General features: G+C 41.0%; 1 protein-coding gene and 1 pseudogene across 1 annotated transcript; both read left to right on the forward strand.

Annotated features, from left to right (window-relative positions):
• The first annotated feature begins 106 nt into the window (after window positions 1-106).
• Window positions 107-3,720, forward strand: LOC132855375 (glycerol-3-phosphate acyltransferase 3-like; annotated as a pseudogene).
• Window positions 3,721-18,836: 15,116 nt separating this feature from the next.
• Window positions 18,837-27,544, forward strand: LOC132855373 (uncharacterized). Its single transcript, XM_060884269.1, has 7 exons — window positions 18,837-18,860; window positions 23,585-23,647; window positions 23,916-24,212; window positions 24,312-24,605; window positions 26,112-26,396; window positions 26,507-26,805; window positions 26,913-27,544. Exons 2-7 carry the CDS (start codon window positions 23,587-23,589, stop codon window positions 26,991-26,993), a joined length of 1,317 nt encoding a protein of 438 aa, XP_060740252.1. The 5' UTR covers window positions 18,837-18,860; window positions 23,585-23,586; the 3' UTR covers window positions 26,994-27,544.
• Window positions 27,545-27,864: the final 320 nt, after the last annotated feature.

Consider the following 27,864-nt stretch of genomic DNA (forward strand, 5'->3'; position numbering starts at 1 on the left):
GAGGATATGATTCATGGTTAATAAAACTCAGACCACACATAACACACAAAACATAATGTAATAAAAGTCAAAACACAATGTGGCTCCAAGACAGTCATTGAATTGAACATGATTTTAGTCAGGTCTGATTTGGAGAAGCTGCAGGATGAAACACCAACTCACTAAAGTTTGTTTCCTCTCAAGGTTTCTTCCTCTTTCATAAAAGTGAGGTTTTTTTCCACATTCGCCTCAGTGACCTCAGCCTTGTTCATTGGGGATCAGCTTGGGAATGGTTTGCTTCCTACCTGGAAGGACGCTCATATCAGGTAACATGGAGGGGAGTGACATCTGCTCCACGCAGACTCTCCACTGGCGTCCCACAGGGCTCAGTACTCAGTCCTCTTCTTTTCTCCTTGTATACTCACTCTCTTGGTGAAGTTATTTCCTCACATGGGTTCTCTTACCACTGCTATGCTGATGATACACAACTTATCTTCTCTTTCCCACCCTCAGATGCCACAGCTTCTGACCGGATCTCAGCATGTCTGGCAGAAATTTCATCATTTCAAACACACAAACACACTTGAACAGTTACACTCAGTTGTATACACTGTCACTGTGTTTTCTGAGTGTCTTTGTGTGTGTGTGTGCGTGCGTGTGTGTGAGTTACTTGTTTCTGCAGTAAGGTGTGTTTTGATCTGTTCTGACATGTTCTCTGTAGCTAACAGTGCAGTCATTTCCTTCACTCTCACTACACATTACTGAAATAGTTTCCTCTCTATATTTCTCTTTACATCACACAGCTCTGTTTAAATTCTACAATCTGATATAATCTGATCAGAAGGTGTTGATTAATTTTCAACAACAGCAACAATCGTCTTCTCTCCTGTTAATCACAGTGACGTGTGTGTTATGAAAACAAAAACAATACTTGATAGAAACACACACAGAGACAAACAGACACAAACACACACACAATTCAAAATGTAATCAGAATACTGTATCTTTTGTCTCCGTCTCCTCCTCAGGTCTGATCCAGCGAGATGACTGGTCCTTGGAAAAGGAGATCGGGGAGCTGCGACGCAATAGGCCGAGGTCAGGGGTGGGTGGGGCTTTTGCCTTTAGTGACGTGTTCTACTTCAGTAAGAAGGGAATTGAGAGCATTGTGGAGGATGAGGTGACTCAGAGGTTCAGCTCTGAGGAACTAGAGTCCTGGAACCTGCTCACGAGAACCAACAACAACTTCCACTACATATCACTGCGCCTCACTTTGCTGTGGGGGGTCGGGGTCATCGTCCGCTATGGCCTCCTGCTGCCTCTCAGGTCTCACACACACACACACACACACACACACACACACACACACAGATGTACTCTCCAGATGTAGCCTAGTGTCGAGAGGAAGAGCGAACCTGTCGATGAAGCTGAAGTGTCTTTGCTGCAGACTCTAAACCAATCTCAGTCTCTCATTCAGACACATTACATTGCTCACTGAGGTCAATAAACAGCTACAAAACCAGTTGTATAAATACTGTAATACACTGTAATAAATACATGTAATAAACACAAGTGGTTGTTTGTTTGTTTCTGTTCAGGATCATGTTAGCGTGTATCGGCCTCAGCTGGCTGGTCATTGGCACCACTCTGGTGGGATTTCTCCCCAACTGCAGGTACGCAAACACCAAACACTGCAAATACTGTGGGGAATTCATTCATTCATCTTCTACCGCTTATCCGAACTACCTCGGGTCACGGGGAGCCTGTGCCTATCTCAGGCGTCATCGGGCATCAAGGCAGGATTCACCCTGGACGGGGTGCCAACCCATCAGAATCAGAACTACGCACACAAACACCTCATTCTTCAATACCTGCCTGTCAGGAGAGTTTGATTCTACACAGAAATCATGCAGAGCTGTAAAGAAACATTTCTCACTGAGATGTAAAGCTATTTCTTTTTCAGAAAAGTCTCCTGTGTTGTTTTGTTGGTTTGATTGACAGGTAGGGCAGGTCCATGGGGGTTTGATGGGTGTGGTTCAGCGAGCGATGGTTTGAGCATGTCCACACATCTGGTTTGAGAGAGCAGAGATGAAAGATCGCCACCTGGTGACACAGAGGTGGAACAACAGTGCAGTCACATTAACGCACATTCAAACTAAAATCATCTAATGATCATGTACATTATTGAATAGTGAATGACAAGAACAAACTCCCTATCCTTATTTTCCCTGAGGGTAAGTAACCCAGTGGGTCAGAAAACAGTTACGTCAAATTCATTTGCAATTCAAATGCATTGGTTGCCCACTGTCGTCAGACCAGTTTTGACTGCAGGCTTCTAACAGATACTTCCAGAGGTCTGTTTCTCAGCTGAGTAAAATAACACCTCCATGTGGTTGGAGAGTCAACACAAATACATTACTATATCACCTGCAGTGTGATGTCCTGCAGACTGAAAGTCACTTCAGCGACTGAAATGTTTAGAATGTGTTCTTGTCTCCCTACACAAAGGAACCTGCATCAATAACACATCTGTTATGATGTTCAAGAAGGGGAGTTTTGAAATCGGAGGCACCATCTATCCTGTAGCCATAAAGGTATAAAAAAGAAAAAACTATAAGACACTTTAAACTGTCTGAGTTACCGATAACAACAAACCTGTACAGCTAGCTCACCGGGTAAACTGCAATTCGGCAATAAACAACAGAAATGGTGCTGTGTGTGTGTGTGTGCATGTGCTTGTGTGTGTGCATGTGTGCAGTACGACCCACGGTTTGGTGATGCGTTCTGGAACAGTGGGAAGTACAGCATGGTGAGTTACCTGCTGAGGATGATGACGAGCTGGGCCATCGTCTGTAACGTCTGGTACCTAGCACCCGTGACCCAGAAGGTGAGCAGGAGAGATTTGTAAATGAATGCTTCAGATATTTTTGAATAAATCACACAGTTTTACAGATTAAACAACTAGCTGAAAAGAACCAGAGAACTGAGTTGTGTTGTCATGGCAATCATGCCATTGATTAATCATTTCCTGTGTGAACAGGAAGGAGAGGATGCTGTGCGGTTTGCTAACAGGGTGAAGTCTCTGATTGCGAGACAGGGAGGACTGGTGGACTTGTCCTGGTTCGTCATCACTTTATTAATATCCAATACATTGAGGTTACATTTAGTAACATGTTTGAACTTTGTAACCTTTTGTGTGTGTGTGTGTGTGTGTGTGTATGTGTGTGTGTGTATGTGTGTGTGTGTAGGGACGGTGGTTTAAAGAGAGCCAAAGTAAAAGACTCGTTTAAGCAGGAGCAGCAGAGGATGTACAGCAGCATGGTGGCCGGAGACGACTGCAGCGAGTAAACACTGAAATCAGCCAATCACAGAGCTCCAAATCACCAAACCTTCCAGTCAGACACTCAGAGACTTTAACTGACCATTCAGATCAGTTAATAAGACCCTAATGTCATTAAACACATTGAGCGGTTCCTCGTTGCTGGATGCAGACTGAATGACTTATAGGTCATGGAATGATCTGGTTTAATCTCAGGTGCAGCTTTTCCCTCTCTCCAGAACATCACTGAAATTCGAGATCTTTACGTGCAGAAACAAATCCTTTCTGCTGACAATGCAGGTCTAGCCTATTAAAAAGGGCCCTGGTGTTCTTTCTTCTGAATTATTAATACCAAATGCTGGTCTTTAATTTTACTGAATAAATGTACTATATCTCAATCTAATAAAAGTCTTTATTCAACATCAGTACTGATGCTGTGTGTCCACACTGAGCCACCGTACATACACCTGTCACTTTAACACATATGTCATCTGTCCGTGTTTGTTTATATTAATTACACAACTCGCACTACACACACATCCCTCCACACACAAGACACACAACACACACATCACTCCACACACTGCACACACTCAACACACACAAGACACACACTGCACACACTCAGCACACACACATATGATACAGATCGGATATTTCCAGTGCTGAAAGTTTAACACACAACATTATAGAACGAGTGGAGATCTGATTAAAGTTCACAAAGTATTTAATTTCACACTGTAAGTTTATTATCGGTGGTTTAATTAAGGATTTAGAGGTATAAGTCCACTGTCCATCTGCCATGATGCTACAATCTGTTATTCCAGAACTTCCAGACTTCCAGCTTGAATTCTGAAAGAACGATTCATCCTGTTTTTTATCCACTTGTAGTTACATTTGGGATGTTAGTGTCCTGGCTCCTGTTTTCACTCAGCCCTAAACAATAGGCTCCTCATCAGCCTCTTTCTCTCTTTTACAATGAATATTTTTTTTTACGTTACTCTGAAGGTTTAAGTGCATCTACGGATCATTAATCATCACTGAATCAACATCAGGTGGTTAAAAGAGAAAGTCTTTTTTTTTAGTTTAGTTGAACCTGCTTTTGTCCAGCGGATAGTGTGTGTATGTGTGTGTTTGTGTGTGTGCGTGTGTGTATGTGTGTGTGTGTCTGTGTGCTCCTGTCCAGGGCGGAGTTTACCTGTAGTGAATTCAATACACAGGACACGATTAAAAAAACATAAAGTCTCTGAAGACAGTTTCACCTGCGTTAGATGAAAGCTGATATGGTGAGTTTATTAAATATAATACAGACTGCAGTTACACCACTGCAACATCTTTTTGTCTTAATATAAATTTATACTTTTAAAATAGTGTAAAAGAACAACAACAAAAAAAACGGGAGATGAACAAAGAAAAAAGAACACCTCAAATTTAGAAATTTTGAATATCTGTTTCAGTTTTTAATTACATTAAAAATACAACAGGGAGAATTTCATTTTGTTTTATTTTTTCTGCATATTGAAATGTCTGTGTTTATTCCAGTAGATGTTAATCTGAGACTCTCTGACTTTATCGTTTCAGATTGTGTTATATAGTGTTTCTGTAGATCCTGCATTGAACTGTCCTGTGAACACTCAACACTGGAACTTATTTTATTACAAATCTCTGTTTATTTCATGGCATTTATGAGTCTGTACAGTGACAGTAAGAAAACATATGTAACAGACCAAAGAAAAGACAGTACAGGATATTACAGCAAAAGCTAAAGAGAGAAACAGACTCCTGAATAATTGATGTCTCCACACACTAATGCAGTAACACATTAACTGCATTAAAATAAGAGTAATCAGTTTATTAGTGTCTACTGCTCTAAATAGTGGAAATGGTTTATGTAGAAATGTTTAATTTCATTAGCGGTTTGATTCTTCATGCCATTTCTTTTACTGTACATGTACAGACCTGAAAGCTAACAGGATGTTATCTGTTCATATGTGGAGAGGCTGCAGGTCTCAGCTTGATAAAAATGTGGATCCTGCAGTGTGTTTGTTTTCCAAAAGGAACAGGAAGAGAAGGTTTTGTAAGCTCTAAAGTCACTCAGGGTTTCACATTTAGAAGAAATTCAGGAAGTTCAGCCTGTAAAAAAATCAACTGAATTCCTTCTTAGTACTGACCAGGTTCAAACGGTTTGTGAGTGCCATTTTATGCCATTAAACTGTGTATTCTTAAAAATAATTCTCTTTTGTGAAATAATAAATAGAAATGTACAGATATCTTTTTTTCAGAATTTAAATTTTTTGATGCTTTTTTTTTCATTTCTTATATTCATTCATTTTCTACCGCTTATCCGAACTACCTCGGGTCACAGGGAGCCTGTGCCTATCTCAGGCGTCATCGGGCATCAAGGCAGGATACACCCTGGACGGAGTGCCAACCCATCGCAGGGCACAAACACACCCTCATTCACTCACGCAATCGCACACTAGGGACAATTTTCCAGAGATGCCAATCAACCTACCATGCATGTCTTTGGACCGGGGGAGGAAACCGGAGTACCCGGAGGAAACCCCCGAGGCATGGGGAGAACATGCAAACTCCACACACACAAGGTGGAACTTCAGCTCGGCTGTGGACGTCGCTCAGCCCTTCAGCTCGGCTGTGGACGTCGCTCGGCCCTTCAGCTCGGCTGTGGACGTCGCTCGGCCCGCTCTGGCTGCGCCGCTGTGTGCTTTGCTCCCCCCACCTGGCTCGCCGTGTGCCTTGCTTCCCCCACCTGCCTCGCCGTGTCCCTTGCTCCCCCCACCTGCCTCGCCGTGTGCCTTGCTCCCCCCTCCCGGACCCGTCAAGACTGCCTGGATGGATTGGCTCGTCGGGAGCCGCGCCTTGGGGGGGGCTCTGTTAGGACTCGGCCCGGACTTTGGCCACGTGCATCTGTTTACGTTTCTCGTCACGTGTCTGCCCCGCCTTCGTCTGCTCCTCCCTGTCGTCACACCTGATCCTTATTGTGTCATTGTCTTTTTGTATTTAACTGTGGTTTAACTATTATTATTTTTACTGTGTGGTATTTAACTACTGTGGTTATGTCCTGTTTCTAGTCTGCATCATGTTTCGTGTTTTCTGTTATTAAACCCTGTTTATTTATGCTATCCTGCGTTTGGGTCCGCTTCTGTTCCGTGTCGTGACACACAGGCAAGGATATTGCTCTAATTAGCTTGCGCCTAAATCAACCATTTATCAGATCATCGAGAACTTGGAGAGATATTTTTGAGAGGGCTTCATCACTGGGACTGTCTTCTAAAGTTAATTCATCTGCAGGATTGGGGCACCACTTATGCAGAGCTTGCTCTAGAATGGCAGCAGGCAGGTGAATCAGACTGATATTCTGCAAAAGGTACAGGGATTGCACTGATGAGGACTGGAGTACAGTCATTTTCTCTCATTTTCAGATTCTCTGAATCCTCTTTCCAATTGACAGCTGTCTTTTTCCAAAAGCTGTCTTGAGAATAAAAAGTGGATGCTACTATCAGTCCTGTGTCATGCCAACAGTAAAGCATCCTGAGACCATGTGTGGGGTTGCTTAGGGGTGGAAGGGGTGCCCCATGGGAGTGAGCTCACTCACCTGACTCACGGGGACCAGGAGTGGGGATGCCAAAAGCGGTGCGCCTGGAAGTGGAAGCGGGTAAGCGGGCGGGTGTCCATGCTAGGCTAAAAACAAGTCCTCTCCATTCTACTCTCTAATGTTTGCTTCCTAGACAATAAACTGGACTACATCTGACTCAAACGCACTACATGGCGAAAGTTTAGAAACTGCTGTGTCTTTGTTTTCACAGAGACTTGGCTCAGCGACAGAGTTCCAGATGCCACCATTCAGCTAGATGGGCTCACCTTGTTTCGTGCCGACAGAAATGCAGCTCTGTGCGGTAAGAGTTGCGGTGGTGGTTTTCATCAACACAGAATAGTGTAAGAACTCTCTGCTTGTTTCTAGTTACTGTTCATCGCTAGTGGAGTTTGTGACTGTTAGATGCAGGCCATTTTATTTACCACAGGAATTCACCACTGTTTTCATTATCGGAGTTTACATTACCCCCAGCGCTAATGCTAAAGAGGCGCTAGGTGAATTATACAGATCTATTAGCAATCTGCAGAATGTTCACCCTGATGGACTGTTTATCATTGCTGGAGATTTTAATCATGCAAATCTCAAGTCAGGGCTCCCTAAATTCCATCAGTATGTGGATTTTGCAACGAGAGGTGAAAACACGCTGGATCTTCTTTATACAAACATTCCTGGTGCGTATCATGCGGAGCCCCGCCCACACCTCGGCTGCTCAGACCACATCTCTGTTATGTTAATTCCAGCATACAGACCACTCGCCAGAAGCTCTAAACCGGCTCTGAAGCAGGTGAAAACCTGGCCAGCAGGAGCCACCTCTGCACTTTAGGACGGCTTTGAGTGCACTGACAGGAACATCTTCAGGGAGGCTGCAACTAACGGTGACTCCATTAACTTGGAGAAGTACACGGCATCAGTTACTAGCTACATCGCAAGTTATTTGATGACGTGACCATCTCCAAGACCATCTCCAAGACCATCACCACATGTTCCAACCAGAAGCCATGGATGACTGCTAAAGTGTGTGTGCCTTTAGAGACCTAGCCTTCAGAACAGGTGACAGGCCGGCTCTAAGAACAGCAAGGGCCAAACTGTCCCGAGCCATCAGAGAAGCAAAGCGTGTACATACCCAGACAATCTACGGCCACATGTGGCAGGGCATACAGGTGATCATGAACTACAAAACAGCTTCACCTGCCTGTAATAGAGCTGCCTCCCTCCCAGATGTGCTGAATGACTTCTGCCCTCAGTTTGAGGTACAGAACAATGTAACGGCAAGGAAGACCATCCCTCCCCCCTGACGACCAGGTACTCTGTCTATCCACGGCCGACGTGAAGAAAACTCTATGCAGAGTTACAGTAAGTGCTTTGAGAAGCTCGTCATGAGGCACATCAATATTAAGTTACCACCCTCACTGGACCCCCTACAGTTTGAGTATCGTCCAAACCGCTCCACGGACGATGCCATTGCCACGGCTCTTCATTTAGCACTCATCCACCTGGACAATAAGGACACGTACATACAAATGCTGTCCATAGACTTTAGTTCAGCATTCAATGCTATCATCCCTCAGCACCTGATTGGGAAGTTGAGCCTGCTGGGACTGAACACCTCCCTCTGCATCTGGATCCTGGACTTCCTGACTGGGAGACCACAGTCACTTCGGATCGGGAACATCACCTCCAGCATCACCACACTGAGCACTAAAGCCCCCCAGGGCTGCATGCTCAGTCCACTGCTGTTCACTCTGCTGACTCATGAGTGTGCAGCAATGCACAGATCAAACCATATTATCTATTTCGCCGTTGACACAACCATGGTGGGTCTCATCAGCAAGATGAGTTAGCATACATTGAGGAGGTGCAACAGCTAACTGCCGGGTGTAGAGCCAACAACCTTTCACTGAATTTTGAGAAAACCGAAGAGATGGTTGTTGACTTCGGGAAAGCACAGAGCGACCACTCTCTGCTGAACATCAACAGATCATCTGAGAGATCGTCAGGCGCACCAAATTTCTTTGTGTTCATCTAGCAGAGAACTTCACCTGGTCACTCAACACCAGCTTTATCACCAAGAAAGCCCAGCAGCATCTCTACTTCTTACAAAAGCTGAGAAAGGCACATTTCCCTCCACCCATCCTGACTACTTTTTACAGAGGGACCATTGAGAGCATTCTGAGCAGCTGCATCACTGTCTTGTTTGGGAACTGCACCATCTTGGATCGCAAGACCCTTCAGCGGATAGTGAGGACAGCTGAGAAAATCATGAACACTTACACCACATGTTGCATCCGCAAAGCCAACGGCATTTTGTTTATTGTCTTTTGTGTATTGTCTTTTGTGTATTGTCTTGTAATTTTTTGTTTGCACTGTCTTTTGTCCTGGACTGTCCTGTCTGTCTTGTTTGTCTTGTCTTGCACTGTTTGAACCAGGTTGCACAGTTGCACTTTATGTGGCTACGACTACTTGCTAAGTACTTAGCTCTGTCTTTGTTCTATGTAGCACCATGGTGCTGGAGAAACGTTGTCTCATTTCACTGTGTACTGCAACAACTATATATGGATGAAATGACAATAAAAGCTTCTTGACTTGACTCTAGACTTGAAAAGTGATAACTAAATGGCTCGGGGAACAAAACATCTAAATTTTGGATCCAGAGCCAGAAAATTCCCCAGACCTTAATCCCATTGAGAACTTGTTGTGGCAGAGTGGACAAACACTCAAATTCTGACAAACTCTTGCATTGATTATGCAAGAATGGGCTGCCATCATTCAGGATGTGGCCCAGAAAATGTTTGAAGGGCAAATCGCAGAAGTCTTGAAAAAGAAGGGTAAACACTGCAAATATTGACTCTTCGCATAAACTTTATGTATTTGTCAATAAAAGTCCTTCAGCACTTATGAAATCAGTATACCATAGTAATGTCTGAAAAAAAGATCTGCAAAAACTGAAGCAGTTTACAGCAGACTTTGTGAAAAATTTATATTTGTGTCATTCTCAAAACATTTGGACATGGCTGTATTTTTAAATCACTTCAGGATAAAAAATAGAGAACATCTTTAAATTTCTTTAACCTGATAAATAGGCTTTATCCTTTTTTTTCAGATCCTGCAAGTTCCCCAATAAATTTGAAGCGTCATGGGTCTGTTACACTCAACTGCACATGGAATTGTACTGGTTTGGTTGAATGGACCAAAAATAAAAAACATGTGGTGGCTTGGTGTAATCAGACATCATGCAACCCAGAGAAGGGATATAATATATCTCATGATCAGTACCTGAAGGGAGATCTGTCCCTCACCATCACTGAGGCTTATTACAGTATGAGGGGTTTATAATGGTGCAAGTGTAATGAGAAGTGCATCAGTGAATTTGATGTCTCCATTCAGAGTATGGCTCATCATTTGTTCTGTCGAACAGTTGTGGATTAGAAAGACCTTTAATTTAAAATTTATATAGAATTTGTAATGTTGTTTTCTCCTTAGCTGAGAACTCTTCAGTTCATTTGAAGCCTGGTGAAGATCTGCTCATGGATTTGCCCAGAAGTGAGCCAGTGGAGGTGATTTATAGAAGCACCAGGAGTTTTGCTGATAATGCAGCTAGTAAAAATATCTGTACATTTGAAGACAGTTCTTTGGATTGTTTTAACGGATACACACACAGGATATCTCCAGTTCTCAAACTGGAACATGTGAACCTGACTGACAGTGGAGTTTACACCATCCAGAGCAGGAACAGTCAGGAAGCCTTTCTCATCTACAACATGTCTGTGGGAGGTAACATCTACTGTGTGTGTGTGTGTGTGTGTGTGTGTTCTAAATGTAACAGTACTTCTGTCATGTCATGACCCACAGCATCATGGTCCTAAAGTCAATGTTGAAATGTCTTGTGTTTTTTGTAGAAGACCAGCCAAGACCAGATGAAAAGATCTGTTTTTCATATTTGGTGTTTTTGGTGGGAGTTGTGCTGGGAGTTCTCATAACGGTAGTCGCTGGAGTGTGCATTTACCTGAAGTGCATACGGAAGGAAGGTGTGATGAATGAAGTTCAGTATCGTTCTGTTTAATAAGATATTCTAGAAACAACTCTGACTCTTTAATCCAGAAAGTGTAAAGGAAGCATGATGTGTTGATTTTGGATTAATGACTTCTATCATTAGTTTATTACAGGGGCGTAGCCATCATTTAAAAAGTGGGGGGACGAAATGTCTAGTGCTATCTGTTTTTTTTTTTTCAGTTAACCCTTGTGTAAATGACAGGTTTTATTTTTAATCATGATTTTTTTTTATTGGTCCATATATAATCCTAAAAACACTTGTGTATTAATAGATTATACATTATAAAATGTAAAATGCAATAGCAGCCAGGTGTTAAAAGCCACATCTGTTCTCACCTGTAAAGCTCATTGTGTGACATCCTGAATCTGCCCTGACAAACCTAGGCTGTTTGTTTCTTGCTCATTCTTGACAACACATAAAAACGTAAAATTAGTGCAATAATGAAAGAGCAGCCCATTAAATAAAGATCGTACCTATCAGCATACTGTAACGTTTCCCCTGTGATCTACCCTCATTCACCGGACTACATTACCCATCATCCTTTGCACCCCGTCATCCACCATGTTTGTTTCCCGTCTTCACCTGTCTGTTCACCCGGACTCTATTTATACTCATCACCACTGTCTTCACTCATTGTCGATTATCGTCTTTACTACGTTGTGTGTGTGTGATTTACCTGCTTCTTATTATTAAAATGACATCTTTAATGTCACTATTCGTTGTCCTCGTCTCTGTTGTGTACATACAGTGACACATACTTGATATTATGTAGAATTGGCAGAGTTAAACATGCTGTAAAATCTCAGTTCAACATTATCTTTATTCTTATTTGAAGGGTTTTGATAACACACTTGTTAAAACAAAAGACATTATAAAAGAGTTTATATAACGTGTGTCAAAGCAGCTATTTTTCCTTATAATCCTTTAAATTAAAACTTGCTAATTATTCAACAAGAGCAACAGGCAGAGTTACTAAACATTGTGCAACACAATTCGGATACCATATGCCAACTTACATTGCTTGACATTTTTATAAAAAAGGAGTGAAGCGTTTTTTGCCGCTTTGAGCTCATCGTAACCGAATGCTGGACCGCGGGTGCGACTCGAGCTACAGTACTGGGGGCGCGTGATGAAGTGAGTGACTGATTGCCGTGAACGTCATGTATAGACTATCTTAAACCTTCTTCTCTCTTTGAATTTTAAATCACTCTACATTTATATACATTGCTCCATTAAAACCTCAACATGTGGTGAACACAACTCTCCACTAAAAAAGTGAGGGGGACGAATTTACTTTTTATAAAAAGTGCGGGGGACATGTCCCCCGCGTCCCCCGCGTAATCTACGCCCCTGGGTTATTAATATCCTCACTGTAAATGAAAACTGCATTTATTCCTGTACCCGTTAAACCCTCAGTTTAAAACACACACTCTGACCTCTGGCACGCTCTGCCGGTGTGAGGTTGGGGCTCTGGGACTGCTCAAGTAAGACATGAGTCTGTCTCTGTTGCTGTACAAAATTAATAAATATGATCTTTCTGTCATAAATGAAACTTTGCATGAACTGTTCGGTGAACATGAGTAGTTGTTTGTGGCTAGAAATTGTTTTTACCAAAGATTGCTTGTGCAAATTATTCAATGATTGCAGTGTTTTCTTTTCTTCAGTTTCTGTGCTTGAATCATTTCTCTAAAAGCTCAATATGTCAGGATCCAGCTCGGATTTTGCCCACCTGCTTTGGTTGATGTTTTGTGTTCACGTGTCTGCCCCGCCCTTGTCTCTTCCTCCCCACCTCTGTACACCTGTTCCTCATGTTTCTAACTGTGAATAGTATTTAGTTGAGCCATGTTGCCTTAAGCAGCGCGGAATTCTATGTTATGTCATCTGTGTCCTAGTCTGTGTCCTAGTCTGTGTCCTACTCTGTGTCCTACTCTGTGTCCTACTCTGTGTCCTAGTCTGTGTCCCAGTCTGTGTTCCTGTTTCATGTTTTTTAAGTTATTAAATCCTGTTTATTTTACGCTATCCTGCATTTGGATCTGTTTTTATCCCCGCGTTGCTGACACAATGTAATGAATGATTAAAGCCCTTCCTTTCTTATGTTCCACAAGGAGCATTGCATCCTGTTATGCAGCAGTACAATAAATTGTGAATCTCTGATGAAGAGGAGCTGATTCATGGTTATTAAAACTCAGAGTACAAATACAATGTGGCTCCAAGAAAGTTTTTGAATTGAACATGATTTTAATCAGGTCTGATTTAGAGAAGCTCACAATAGGATTTTAAAAAGAATTGTAATAATTTATTCGTTCTTAAATATTTAAGAATTTGTTTATGATAAACATGGTTTAAAATCTCACCTCTTCAACTCTCCAATATATAAAGTTCAGAAAAAGTGGAAATGGAAAAAAGGAAAACAAACGCTATGTTGAAATATAAATATAATAGAAAAATCAAAAGCAAAGAAAAAAGATTAAATCCTTTAAATGAAATTCATTCTTAATCAGTTCATTGTTTGTTCAAACCACATCAAAAATAAAAAATATTTAAGGGAATTTACAAAAGTTTCCAAATAGAACGTATTATCATCATATTCATAATAAGAGAGTGTTAATCTTTATGTTCGTTTGTTTCACATTATTGCAAAAAAAGTTTTATTTTCAATATACATTAAATTGCCATTTAAGCAAAAGTGAATAGAATTAATTATAAAAATGCATGTTAAGTTTCTATATTTAATAAATATCCAGAAATATTAGTACAATCATACTATTAAAATATATATTATTAGTTTATTATCAGAATCTAAAGATTTCTGTTTCATTATTGAGTTTAATGGTATTTTTCTGAATGAAAGTTTTATTCATGCTGACATTAATATCTGCTCAGTAGAGTGATGTATAATGAGGATGTAGAAACTAACACTAAATGAATGTAGGAGAGATTCTGCATGTTCTTGGTATTTTTTATAGTGGACAACCTTTATATGAAGCATCAATCAGGTGTAAGGATAAATTGTAGTCCTTTAAAAAAGGACACTATAGAATCTGGGCTCTGGGAGACCCGTAAAGTTAACATGTGAAGAACAAGCCTTTGTACCTTTGCTATTGTCTCATTGTGTTTGACCCTTTACTCTGTTTTTGGATTCTTGATACTTGAATTGTGTTTTTTTTGTACTTCTGCATCGCTGACTGTTTCTCTGGTTTTGGATAAATTGTCTTCTGTCTATTTGGAATATTCTGCTTGTTTTATTTAAACACCGCATTTGGATCCTTTCTTCATGATGTCATTACAATATGACTGGTTTGTATTTCCTATTTTGAACAGACACAGAACCTTTTGCTGTATCTTTATTTGTTATCTGGAGTATAGTGTACCTTTAAATTATTAAGATAAAATTGATCAGATAGACAGTATACAATATTGATATGTTGTGTACACTATCATTGCTCCAGTAGTGTTGTTGATTTCTGCGAATGTAAAATACCCCTTTAAATATTTTGAAGTTATGAAGCCTTTACAGGCCAAACACTGCATCTACAACATCATTCACAAGAGTGCAGGAATAAGATTAAAATCCTGCTTCAGCCTCATAAATACATTTACATTTATAACATCTGGCAGATGCCCTTATCCAGAGTGACTTACAGAAGTGCTTTGTAGTCTCTGTCAATAAACACATTCTCATACTGAGTCATTAGGTCATGGACTAAGAGTATTTACAGTCTAAGAACTTGGGGAAAAGTCACAGGTACGTTATTTCCCTCTCAGAGCTGAAGTGTGTTTTCTGAAACTGTACTTCATCCTGAAACTTTCTACATGAAACTTGTGGCTGGAACACTTTCTCACTTCAGTAGAAACCCAAATGGAACTGAAATTTAAAACAATAAACAATAGTTTTACTGTTTAATGTTCTAATCTTAACCATGACAAACTGCATTTACAGTATATGTGATAAGTTTAGCACTGTGCTCCATTGCTGCTTTATTGCTCAGGAGGTGAACAGTGTTTTGTTTGTCACATTTCATTTATCATTAAATAATAGCTAATGTGAAAAAAAAACTGTTTAAATGAAAAATGGGAAATGAATCTAGTCATTTATGTCATGTGTGTGTCAGATTATATAACTGAAAAAGCTGAACTGCACCATTGTTTCTCGCTGGTTTCACCTGGACTGGCTTCATGTTGTAACCCAACACTACATCAATGTTGTTTGTCATATGAAAGTAAAAGGAGGAATGTGTATTAATTTTGCATATTAATACTATCCTTTTCTTAACAAAATAAAATAATTATTTACTGCTTGAGATAACAGTAAAAAAATGCTAAACTTACCTACTGAGTTGTTAAGGTTGCACTTGTAAGGTTTTGTAGTAGAAAAAATCAGTCTATTAAACTCAATGCATTTGCTGAATCAAGTGTAATTAATTATTCACTTGACTTTAATATGACGTTGGATCACTATGAATCCATACACATAATCCTGGGTACGTGTAATTTAACTAGACTAACAAATAAAATTAATCAGTGAGACAAATGTTGAATTACAAAATTGTACACTTAATATGAAAAATCTAAAACTATTAAATGCATAAACACAACAAAGCTTTATAACAAGAACAGAACCATACTGTATCCTGTACAAATCAGTGGGAAAACTGGTAAACCTTTTTTGTTTTACATTTGATGGATGAAGTGCTTTCTCATGAACCGTGTATGTTTATGATCTTTTCTTGTTGTTGAGATGTGTCCAGATCTGATTGCTTTTTTTGGGAAACTCAACAGGCTTGTCTTTATGGCCCGTCATCCAGGTCATTTAGTTTACGTGTATTTTTTATTTTTATTTTTTATTTTTAGAAAGAGGGAATTTTACTTCATTTTTAGTCAGTTGTTTTCAGATGAATTAGCACCAAAAATGGATGGGATGTACAGCATTACATTCTTTAACAGCTTTGGGGATTGTTCCTTTTAATTTTTTTGCAAATTGTAATTGTTATATTATTCTATGGTTTTAACCATGTCTGTATCGTGACCCACGAGTTGAGAAACATTGCCATTTTTGTGGCCTAACTCATAAAGAGAGAGAGAGAGAGAGAGAGAGAGGCAGACATACAGACAGGCAGACAGACACATTTATTCTGTCTCATGTTTCTGTGTTAATTTTGTTTTATTAAAACTTTATTTTATTATTCACTTCATTCAGGCTGTCACGAACGTGGGATAAAACGGACCCAGATGCAGGATAGACAAATAAACAGGGTTTAATAACAGAAGTACACAAAACATGACACGGACTAGAGACCATAGCAGGACTGGAGACCAGGGTTGCGCCGCAGGCAGAGCCAGAGACCAGAGCAGGACTGGAGACCAGAGTGGTGCCGCAGGCAAAGCAAGAGAGCAGAGCAGGACTGGAGACCAAGGTGGTGCCGCGGGCAGAACCAGAGACCAGAGCAGGACAGGAGACCAGGGCGGTGCCGAAGATTAACTAGGTAAACTGGCCAGCATCGCAATCCAAGGCAGTGCTGGAGGTATTCTGAGCCTGTAAACAGGGACAGAAGGTAGAGGGGCTGGCCAAGCCATTGAACTGAAACACAAAGATAACACAGGAAAATTGGTTGGTTCAGGCCAGGCAGAGAGTTCAGGGGGCATGGAAATGACCATCTTGGGCCAGGCAGAGAGTTCATAGTTAGCCATCTTCAAAGATAAAGACATGCCTACTTTAAAGTCAGGATCTCCATAGTGTCCATTAGAGTAGGACGCCTCATCCTCGTTCGTGGATTCACTCACCGTAGGAAGCACCTGCTCAAAGGACATTGATAAAGACTCATCCACCTCAGTGGATTGTGGTGAGCTAACTTCAGCAGGCATTGAGTGGGTGGTGGTGGTCACTGTGGGTGATATACAGTATCAGGGATAATGTTATTGAAAGAGCTCAGAGACGGGAAACTTGAGTGTTTCTCTTTAGAAGAACTGGAGTTGCTCTCTTGTGTGCTTTTGGGACATCCAGACTCTGAAGTCTTACATGATGCTCCTTGCTGACTGTCTGATCTCAAGCACATCTTAGCCGCTAAGCTGCTGCGGTCAGGGAGGTACAGCATGCGGCGCCAGCCTGGTCTCCAGTCCTGCTATGGTCTCTAGTCCGTGTCATGTTTTGTGTACTTCTGTTATTAAACCCCATTTATTCATCTATCCTACATCTGGGTCCGTTTTATCCCGCGTTCGTGACAAAAGATTCCGCCGCACCAGGACCCAGCAGGATAGCTGCAGCTTGGACCGGCCGATTGGGAGCATTTTTTTTTTCTTTTATTGGATTTTTTTCTCTTCCCCTGGACTTCGCGGTTTTGGTGACATTGGTCTGCATTTTTCCGGTGAGGGACACCGCTCCGCTTCCGGTTTCTCCACGGGGGGCGCCGCCTCACTTCCTGGTTGCGGGCCATGTCACCAGCCCGAGTTTTGTTTGGTTTTTCTGGTGTCCTGTGACATCGCCCCGCACCTGTCCACTCCACTTCCTGTTCGCGGGAGGTGTTGCAGGCCCGCATTTTGCCCTATGTTTTTTTTTTTTTGTTGATTTCTGTTCTGTGGAGGATTTTTCCCGCCCTCCCCCCCTTTCTGGTTTTTCTGGACTCGGGTAGGGGGGTTGTGCTCAGCCCTTTAGCTCGGCTGTGGACGTCGCTCGGCCCTTCAGCTCAACTGTGGACGTCACTCGGCCCTTCAGCACGGCTGTGGACGTCGCTCGGCCCTTCAGCTCGGCTGTGGACATCGCTCGGCCCTTCAGCTCGGCTGTGGATGTCGTTCAGCCCTTCAGCTCGGCTGTGGATGTCGCTCGGCCCTTCAGCTCGGCTGTGGACGTTGTTCAGCCCTTCAGCTTGGCTGTGGACGTCGCTTGGCCCTTCAGTTCGGCTGTGGACGTCGCTCGGCCCTCTCTGGCTGCGCTGCTGTGTGCCTTGCTCCCCCCACCTGCCTCGCCGTGTGCCTTGCTCCCCCCCACCTGCCTCGTCATGTGCCTTGCTCCCCCTACCTGCCTCGCCGTGTGCCTTGCTCCCCCCACCCAGACCCCGTCGGGACTATCAAGACGGGTTGGCGCTTCGGGAGCCACGCCTTGAGGGGGGCTCTGTCAGGACTCAGCCTGGACTTTTGGCCATGTGCCTTTGTTTACGTTCCTCGTCACGTGCCTTCGTCTGCTCCTCCCTGTCTCCACACCTGTTCCTAATCGTGTCTCATTGTCTTTTGTATTTAACTGTGCCGTGTTGCCTTGTGCACCGTGGAATCTACTGTTGTCTTGTCCTGTCTTTAGTCCGTGTGTTGTTTAGTGTTTCCTTTGTTATTAAACCCCGTTTGTTTTGCTATCCTGCATTTGGGTCCGTTTCTATCCCGCGTCATGACACAGGCTGTGAAACCAGAGAAGAAAAAATAAGAATAGGATTCTTGTGATAAATTACTGTGGTCTTTATTAAACTTTTTAGCCTGTCACTTAATCCAGGCTACTGTCCACGCATGCCTAAGGAAAACAACCTTCATAATGATGCCTAAGCAGTTTACTGCTGAATGTAATGAAATGCTTTGAGAGTTTTTCAGTCACCTCAAAAGAAGGACAACAATCCTGATGGTACTAAATGTCATAGTGGACCACTGTTGATGTAATAATTGATAGACACTTCACAGCACTTCTGTAAGTCACTCTGGATAGCAGATTCTGACAAATGCAAGACTGCGAGACAAATATGAAACTGAATAAAATGATTTAATTGATTTTCACTCATTACTTTAGAATTAACTGAGTTTTACACCTAGTGGCAGTATGTGTTCATGAGAAGGGTGGAGTCTGTACAGCCACAGAATAAAATGAAAGTTTCACTATTGTCAGACTGAGAGGGAAAAGAGAGCAGGACTGAGATCTTCACAGGGTAAGGTTATTTGGTCTATATATAATGTTACCAGAGCACATAATACAGAGAGCAGTTAAAGCTCTTGAATATGTTTTATATGTTAATATACATTTAAAGTTTAGAAAAATAACTAAAGTGTCAGTGTAAAATCACAGAAATATCAGACAGAAAATAATAAATGCTTAAAGTTGATTAATGAAAAATGTGCGTTTTTAAACACAGAAGTATCACTTTTTGTTCCTCCTGCAGTTTTTTACCAGACTCTGCTTTCTGAACTCAGTTCACATGATGATTTTCACCTGCATTCATTCATTTTTATGACAGATTCTGAATAAACTGGTTGTATGGATCCTGCAGTGACATGCTGTACATATGCTCTGGGTTTATACTGAAATGTCATCTGATCAAACTGAGTTTAGCAGAGTTTAATTTTTACCAAAAAATCCAAAATAAGTAAGTTGGAAATCAGGAACAGAACACAGATCAGATACAACCAGGTTTTTTGTTCCATGTGCCACGTATGTTGAATTAAATTTATTTATTGGTGCATTTGAAGAAATCACTCTAACTTTTCAAAGAAATATTCATTAGTAGACAGATTGTGTATAGAAGTTGTTGTATATATTGTATATGTTGTATATATTGTGACAGGTTTTGAAATTTATAAAATCTCAAACATGTACTACATTTTTAAATTCATCAAAGCTTTAAATATCTACTTGTGGGGCAAGTCGTGGCCTAATGGTTAGAGATTCTGACTCGTAATCCTAAGGTTGTGCTTTGGCCAGCACTGAGGTTCCCTTGAGCAAGGCACCGAACCCCCCAACTGCTCCCCGGGTGCTGCAGCATAAATGGCTGCCCACTGCTCCAGGTGTGTGTTCACGGTGTGTGTGTTTTCACTGCTGTGTGTGCGCACTTTGGATGGGTTAAATGCAGAGAATGAATTCTGAGTATGGGTCACCTTACTTAGCCATATGTCACGTCATGTAAATGAAATGTCTATCTTATACACTAAAGAAACAAGGCATTGCCTTTTATCAAGACAATTTGAAATGTTATTTATTTATTTGTAGCATGCGCAACACTGTTTAATTAGTTTCTCATAGCTTTTTGAAAATCTTTTCATTTCTTGCAGTAGTAGTCTAACACAGAATTTAAAAAATATCAATCTGTCATAGATGGTTTTGGACTGTTCCTTGTCTGAACACCAGGGGTCGTTCTGGCTGTCTTTTGTTTTTGTCTTGTACTACGTGTTTTTATATTTGTTTTGTGTTCATGTGTCTTAGCCCTGTCTTATCCTTAATCTGTCCTGCCTCTGCACACCTGTTCCTTTTGTCTCAATAATTGTCCTCCCTATTTATACCGGTTGTCTTAATTCCTGTCCTGAGGGTTTGTGTTTCATGTTTCCTGGTTTCTGTTTTATTTTTTCGTTGTCAAGTCTGCCTAATGTTTTCCATGTCTTTGTATCTTTCTTTTTTTCTCAATAAATCTTATTTTTATGTTATCCCTGCATTGGGGTCTGGATTTTATCCCCAAAGACACCCCTGCTTCTCTGACGGAAAAACTCTGACCATTCACAAACCCAGCGGGATCACATCAGGTTTGGCACCTGACAATTTTTTGAGCACTATACTGGACTATTCTTTTATAACCCTTTTTTATTTAGAAATTTTGGTTTTCTTCTGTAGACATTGCTCTGCATCTGCTTTTCTTCCTGTTATCCTGCAGAGGACGCCTCCTCACTTCTTGTTTGTGGAGGATTTCACCAGCCTGATCTGGTTTATTTGTTTTAATTTGTTTACCTGTTCTTGTGGGTGACGCTGCTTTATTCCGTTTTCCTGTGGAGGATGCCTTGCACGCAGGGGAATCTGTCTTTACTTTTGTTCCTTTTTTTCGTGGACATTTACTTGCTCCTGTGGTGGAGGTGGCTCGGTACCACCCTTTGGTGGAGGATTTTCCCTCCCTCCCTTTCTGCACATGGCCCAGCCCTTCTGCTCGGCTGTGGACGTGGCTCGGCTTCCTCTGGCTATGCCGCCATGTTCCTCGCTCCTCCATGATTCTAGCTGGGATCATTGCCCCTTTGGATATTCGGGTGTGAACATGGGTTTGCACAGATTTTATTTTTGTCTTGTACCATGTGTTTTTATATTCCTTTTGTGTTCACGTGCCTTAGCCCTTCCCCATTCCTTAATCTGATCCCGCCTCTGCACACATGTTCCGTGTATCAATGATTGTGCTCCCAATTTATATTGGTTGTCTTGCGTCTGTTTTTTGCTGAGTCCTTGTTTCCCTAGTGTTTTCATGTATTTGTAGTTCTGTCTTTTTTTTTTTTCTTAAAACCACATTTTCTTTTTTTTTATCCCTGCATTTGGTTCTAGATTTTATCCATAAAGTCCCCCCCCCGATTCCTAACACAATCTGTAAAAAGGTATAAAAAATACACAGAGTAAACAATTTGTAACATTAAATGCAATTTATCATGTTTGGCACTTATTGTAGTGTTACTGAACTAATGGACCTGTACAATGTTCAAAAGATCTTAAATTCTAAGGTTAAAAATAAGAAATATCTGTAAATGATTTGAACTTACTTCAACATGGTTTGTGATACATTCATATTTTGATACACTATACGTATTACATAAACGAGACACAGATGCAAAACAGGGTCAACTTCCTGTTTATTACTGATCATGTGCCATCATATGATGCAGTACCTATGAATTCTGGTCATTTCAACTGATTTTACACATATCAGGTGTATATATATATATATATATATATATATATATATATATATATATATACGTATATATATTTGGCAGACGCCCTTATCTTAATTATACGCATTTGGCAGACGCCCTTATCCAGAGCGACGTACATAAGTGCTTAAATCTCTAGCATTGAATACATTAATGCTGGCTCACTAGGTTACATACTGTACTTAAGATACCATGAGTTTGAAACATTTGTTCAAAGTTACAATGAAAAAGGGTGAGTTGTTTTTTTTTTTATAATGCAAAGGAGGGGTGCAGTGCGAGGAGTGATGAGGGCTTTGAGGTAAGAGGGAGCTGGTCCATTTTTGGCTTTGTAGGCCAGCATCAGTGTTTTGAATCTGATGTGTGCAGCTACCGGAAGCCAGTGGAGGGATCGCAGCAGCGGGGTGGTATGTGAGAACTTTGGCAGGTTGAAAACAAGCCGTACAGCTGCATTTTGGATCATTGGCAGAGGACGGATTGCGTTCATAGGTAGACCTGCCAGCAGTGCATTGCAGTAATCGAGTCTAGAAATGACAAGAGACTGAACAAGTATCTGAGCAGCCTGTGTGGACAAAAATGGCCGAATCCTTCTAATGCTGTAGAGAAGAAGACGACATGAGCGAGTCACATTAGCAACATGAGAGGAAAAGGACAGTTGATTGTCCATGGTTACCGCAAGGTTGCGAGCTGTGGCTGAAGGGGAGATCAGATCGTTGTGCAATGATATGGCAAGGTCATGACCTTGTGATGAATCACCTGGGATGAACAGCAGTTCAGTTTTGCTAGGATTGAGCTTTAACTGATGAGCAGTCATCCATGATGATATTTCTGCCAGACGTGCTGACATCCGATCAGAAGCTGTGGTATCTGATATGAGCGTCCTTCCAGGTAGGAAGCGAACCATTCCCAAGCTGATCCGCAAATCCCAAGACTTCTGCGGGTGGATAAGAGAGTCTTGTGGTTGACCGTATCAAACGCTGCTGAAAGGTCAAGGAGGATAAGGACGGATGACAGTTTGGCTGATCTAGCAGCATGTAGTTTCTCAGAGACATCCAAAAGGGCTGTCCCTGTGGAATGAGCTACTTTAAAGCCAGACTGGTTGGGATCTTGGAGGTTGTTCAGAAGACAATATATTCAAATGTACAGAGTTAAAGCACTATATATATATATATATATATATATATATATATATATATATATATATATATATATATATATATATATATATATATTGGCTTCCAATTAAAATATCATACAATGCAATATCTATCCTTTGTTGGACACTGTGATATTGGAATGAGATTTCATTCATTCATTCATTCATCTTCTACCGCTTATCCGAACTTCTCGGGTCACGGGGAGCCTGTGCCTATCTCAGGCGTCGTTGGGCATCAAGGCAGGATACACCCTGGACGCAGTGCCAACCCATCACAGGGCACACATACACACTCATTCACTCACGCAATCACACTACGGACAATTTTTCCAGAGATGCCAATCAACCTACCATGCATGTCTTTGGACCGAGGGAGGAAACCGGAGTACCTGGAGGAACCCCCCGAGGCACGGGGAGAACATGTAAACTCCACACACACAAGGCAGAGGCGGGAATTGAACCCCCAACCCTGGAGGTGTGAGGCGAACGTGCTAACCACTAAGCCACCGTGCCCCCAGAATGAGATTTCATTACTGATCATTTGATTTGCTAAAAAATTTTTATATGACAAACTGTTCCACTGTGTGTCTTTAAATTCTGTTCCTACAGGAGTAGTTCAGTTTGTATCTCTTCTTTATTCTTCACTGTGCATTGTGCATCTGTAAGCACTGAGATACACCCATGACTGATGACAGAGAGAGGGAGAGGGAGTGTGTGTGTGTGTGTGTGTGTGTTAGTGTTACCTACCTAAAGGAGTAGTTCAGTATGTCTGTCTCTTGCTTTATTCTACACCTGTGCAGTGCTGATGGTGGTGTTGTGTCTCATCAGCCATGCAGTTCTGCAGCCTTCATCAGTGTGTCCTCTTCTTCCTCATGTTCATGTTTACCACTGGTAAGTGTCATTACTAGACAAAAAATTACTATGCACTACACACAATCCTGCTCATCTACTGTTACTTCTTCTGTTACAGAGGTACATTAAAAAAATCTGCTCACTGATACACCGTCTGCATTTGAAATTATGCATTTGATATTCGTGCATACATTAATGAAATAGAAGTGAAAATATAACACATTAAATATTTACAGTATAGTGTGCTGCCACCATTCATACACACACAAATATAGTTTTCACACATTTTGCTCTCACTTTATTTCAGCTCCTACTCTGGCTTTCACTTCTGTAATGGTGAAGCTGAATCAGTCTGCGGTTCTTCCCTGTAAACAGAACTGCTCTGATTCTCTCCAGTGGAATGTAATTGATAAACCACGTCTTATTGTGGCTGAGTGTAATCAGACATCATGCTGGTCAAAGGAGGGGTTTAACATGTCTCATGATCAGTACCTGAAGGGAGATTTGTCTCTCACCATCAATGCAGCTGATTACAGTAACAGAGGTTTGTACACGTGTGAATGTGCTGGTGAAGAGGTCAATACTGTACAGCTCAGCATTGAGAGTAAGTGTACTTGTTTATTATTTACTGATTTAGCTGTGAAAGTTTAAATCATGTGTCAGATTTGGAACTGATGAAGCTTCTGATTTGTTTTTTTCTCAGCTTTGATGCTGTCAGCTAATTTAAACTCTGGAGAAGATTTGACCCTACACTTACACAAATCAAACTACATGGAGTTGATTTATAAAAGCAAAGATTCACCTGATCTGTACGGTGAACAGATCTGCAATGTGACTGAAGACTCACTTCAGTGTAATGATGAATATAAACACAGAGCACTACTGAAAGACTCAGATCTAATACTGAAGAATCTAAAACCATCAGATAGTGGAGTTTACACCATCCGGGACACACTGTATAAATACATCAATCTTATTTACACTCTCTCTGTGAAAGGTACAGTTCAGCGAAAAAATATCTCATATCTGTTCTAATTATAATGAGTTCAAGTCAGTTTTAGACAACTGGGTCTTTAATTTAATAATTTAATAATTATCTTAATCAGTTTAATTCACACTTTCATTTCTCTGTGTGTGCAGATGCATTATCGGTTATTGAATATCTTAGTTGTTAGTGTACAGCCGCGGCCAATGGTTCTGAGAATGACACAAATGTTAATTTTAATCTGCTGCTTCAGTTTTTAATATATGCATATGGCAAAATGGCGATTTGTATATACTGCAGAATGTTATGAAGAGTGATCAGATGAATTGCAATTAATTGCAAAGTGTCTCTTTGCCATGAAAATGAACTAAATAAATAATAATAAAAAAACACTTCCACTGCATTTCCAACCTGCCACAAAGGACCAGCTGACATCTTGAGGGTGGCGCTTGAAATAATTTTTCTTTCTCTGTCAACCATGGTTACCTGCAAGGAATCATGTGCAGTGATCATTGTTTTGCTCCAAAAGGGATTCACAGACAAGGATATTGCTGCTAGTAAGCTTGCACCAAAATCAGCCATTTATCGGATTAAGAACTTCAAAGAGAGATGTTCAATGTTTGAGAAGGAGGCTTCAGGGTTCACAAGAAAATCCAACAATCGCCTGGACTGTCTTCTAAAGTTAATTGATCTGCAGGATCGGGGCACCACCTGTGCAGAGCTTGTTCTAGAATGGCAGCAGGCAGGTGAATCAAACTGATATTCTGCAAAAGGTACAGATATTGGACTGATGAGGACTGGGGTAAAGTCATTTTCTCTGATGCTCTGAATCCCCTTCCCAATTATTTGAGACATCCGGAAAAAAAGCTGGCTGGAGAATAAAAGGTTGGCGCTACCATCAGTCCGGTGTCATGCCAACAGTAAAGCATCCTGAGACCATTCATGTGTGGGATTGCTCAGGGGTGGAAGGGGTGTGCCAAGGGAGTGGGCTCACTCAAAATGCTGCCTAAGAACACAACAATGAATAAAGAATGGTACAAAAGCCTCCTCTGTGAGCAACTTCTCCCAACCATCCAAGAACAGATCTTCAAGAGGTGGGTTGACAAACAAACATCCACAAATTCTGTCAAATTCTCCAAGCATTGATTATGCAAGAATGGACTGCCATTAGTCTGGATGTGGCCCAGAAAATGTTTGACAGCATGCCAGGGCTAATCGCAGAGGTCTTGAAAAAGAAGGGTCAACACTGCAAATAATGCTTCTTTGCATAATTTTCATGTAATTGTCAATAGAAGCCTTCAACACTTATGAAATACTTGTAATTATTCTTCAGTATACAATAGTAATGTCTGAAAAAAAGATCTACAAAAACTGAAGCAGCAGACTTTGTGAAAATTATTATTTATGTCATTCTCAAAACTTTTGCACATGGCCGTATTTTTAAATCACTTCAGGTTAAAAAGAGAGATCATCTTTACATTTCTTTCACCTGATATAAAGGCTTTATCCTTTTTTCAGACCCTGCAATTTCCCAAATAAATGTGAGGCGTCATGGGTCTGTTACACTCAAATGCACACGGAATTGTACTGGTTTGCTTGAATGGACCAAAAATAAAAAACATGTGGTGGCTTGGTGTAATCAGACATCATGCAACCCAGAGAAGGGATATAATATATCTCATGGTCAGTACCTGAAGGGAGATCTGTCCCTCACCATCACCGATGCTTATTACAGTATGAGGGGTTATTACTGCTGCAAGTGTAATGAGAAGTGCATCAGTGAATTTGATGTCTCCATTCAGAGTAAGGCTCATCATTTGTTCTGTCAAACAGTTGTGGATTAGAAAGACCTTTAATTTAAGTTTGATTTGTAAAAGATTTATATAGAATTTGTAATGTTGTTTTCTCCTTAGCTGAGAACTCATCAGTTCAGTTAAAGTCTGGTGAAGATCTGCTCATGGATTTGCCCAGAAGAGAGTCAGTGGAGGTGATTTATAGAAGCACCAGGAGTTTTGCTGATGATGCAGCTGGTAAAAATATCTGTACATTTGAAGATAGTTCTTTGGATTGTTTTAACGGATACACACACAGGATATCTCCAGTTCTCAAACTGAAACATGTGAACCTGACTGACAGTGGAGTTTACACCATCCAGAGCAGGAACAGTCAGGAAGCCTTTCTCATCTACAACGTGTCTGTAAACATCTACTCGGTGAGTGTTGTGTGTTTTAAATATACAGTAACGGTCCTTCTATCATGTCATGACACACAGCATCATGGTCATGAATTCAATGTTACAATATCTTGTGTTTTTTGTAGAAGACCAGCCAAGACCAGATGAGAAGATCTATTTTTCATATTTGGTGTTTGGGGTGGTGGCTGAGCTGGGAGTTCTCATAGTCGCTACAGTGTGCATTTAACTGAAGTGCAAAGGGAAGGAAGGTGTGAAGAATGAAGTTCAGTATCATCCTGTTTAATAAGATATTCTAGAAACGAATGTAATCTAAGCATGATATGTTGATCATGTATTAATGACTTCTATCATTAGTTTATTAATAGCCTCACTGTAACTAAAAATTGCATTTATTCCTGTACCTGTTAAACCCTCAGTTTAAAACACACACACTCTGATCTCTGGCACGCTCTGCCGCTGACTGTGGTGTGAGGTTGGGGCTCTGGGACAGGTCGAGTGAGCCATGAGTCTGTCTCTGATGCTGTACAAAATTAATAAATATGATCTTTCTGTGATAAATGAAAGTTTGCATGAACTGTTCTGACCTTCTGTGAACATGAGTAGTTGCTTTTAACTAGAAATTGTTGTTACCAAAGATTACTTGTGCAAATTATTCAGTGACCGACAGTGTTTTCTTTTCTTCAGTCTCTGTGTTTGAATCATTTTTCTAAAAGCTAATGAATGAATGTAATTAATGATTAAAGCCCTTTTTCTCTTATGTTCCACAAGGAGCGTTGTGTCTTGTTGTGCAGCAGTACAATAAATTGTGAACCTTTATGAATCTCTGATGAAGAGGAGCTGATTCATGGTTAATAAAACTCAGAGCACAAACATACAAACACAACGTGGCTCCAAGAAAGTTGTTGAATTGAACATGATTTGAGTCAGGTCTGATTTAGAGAAGATGCAGGATGAAACATTGGCTCACTAAAATCTGGTTCCTCTCAAGGTTTCTTCCTCTTCCATCTAAGGGAGTCTAAGCCACAGTCACTGTTCATTGGGATAAATACAAACATTTAAATTTGTCTAATATTTATA

The sequence above is a fragment of the Tachysurus vachellii genome, chromosome 12 (genome assembly GCF_030014155.1).
Source record: "Tachysurus vachellii isolate PV-2020 chromosome 12, HZAU_Pvac_v1, whole genome shotgun sequence".
NCBI lineage: Eukaryota > Metazoa > Chordata > Actinopteri > Siluriformes > Bagridae > Tachysurus > Tachysurus vachellii.

Excerpts from the sequence above, each read along its gene's own strand:
- LOC132855373 (XM_060884269.1), top strand. The coding sequence starts at position 23,587 with ATGCAGTTCTGCAGCCTTCATCAGTGTGTCCTCTTCTTCCTCATGTTC. Across the intron at positions 23,648-23,915 it reads CATGTTCATGTTTACCACTG|CTCCTACTCTGGCTTTCACT; the intron begins GTAAGTGTCATT and ends ACTTTATTTCAG. Across the intron at positions 26,806-26,912 it reads TGTCTGTAAACATCTACTCG|AAGACCAGCCAAGACCAGAT; the intron begins GTGAGTGTTGTG and ends TGTTTTTTGTAG.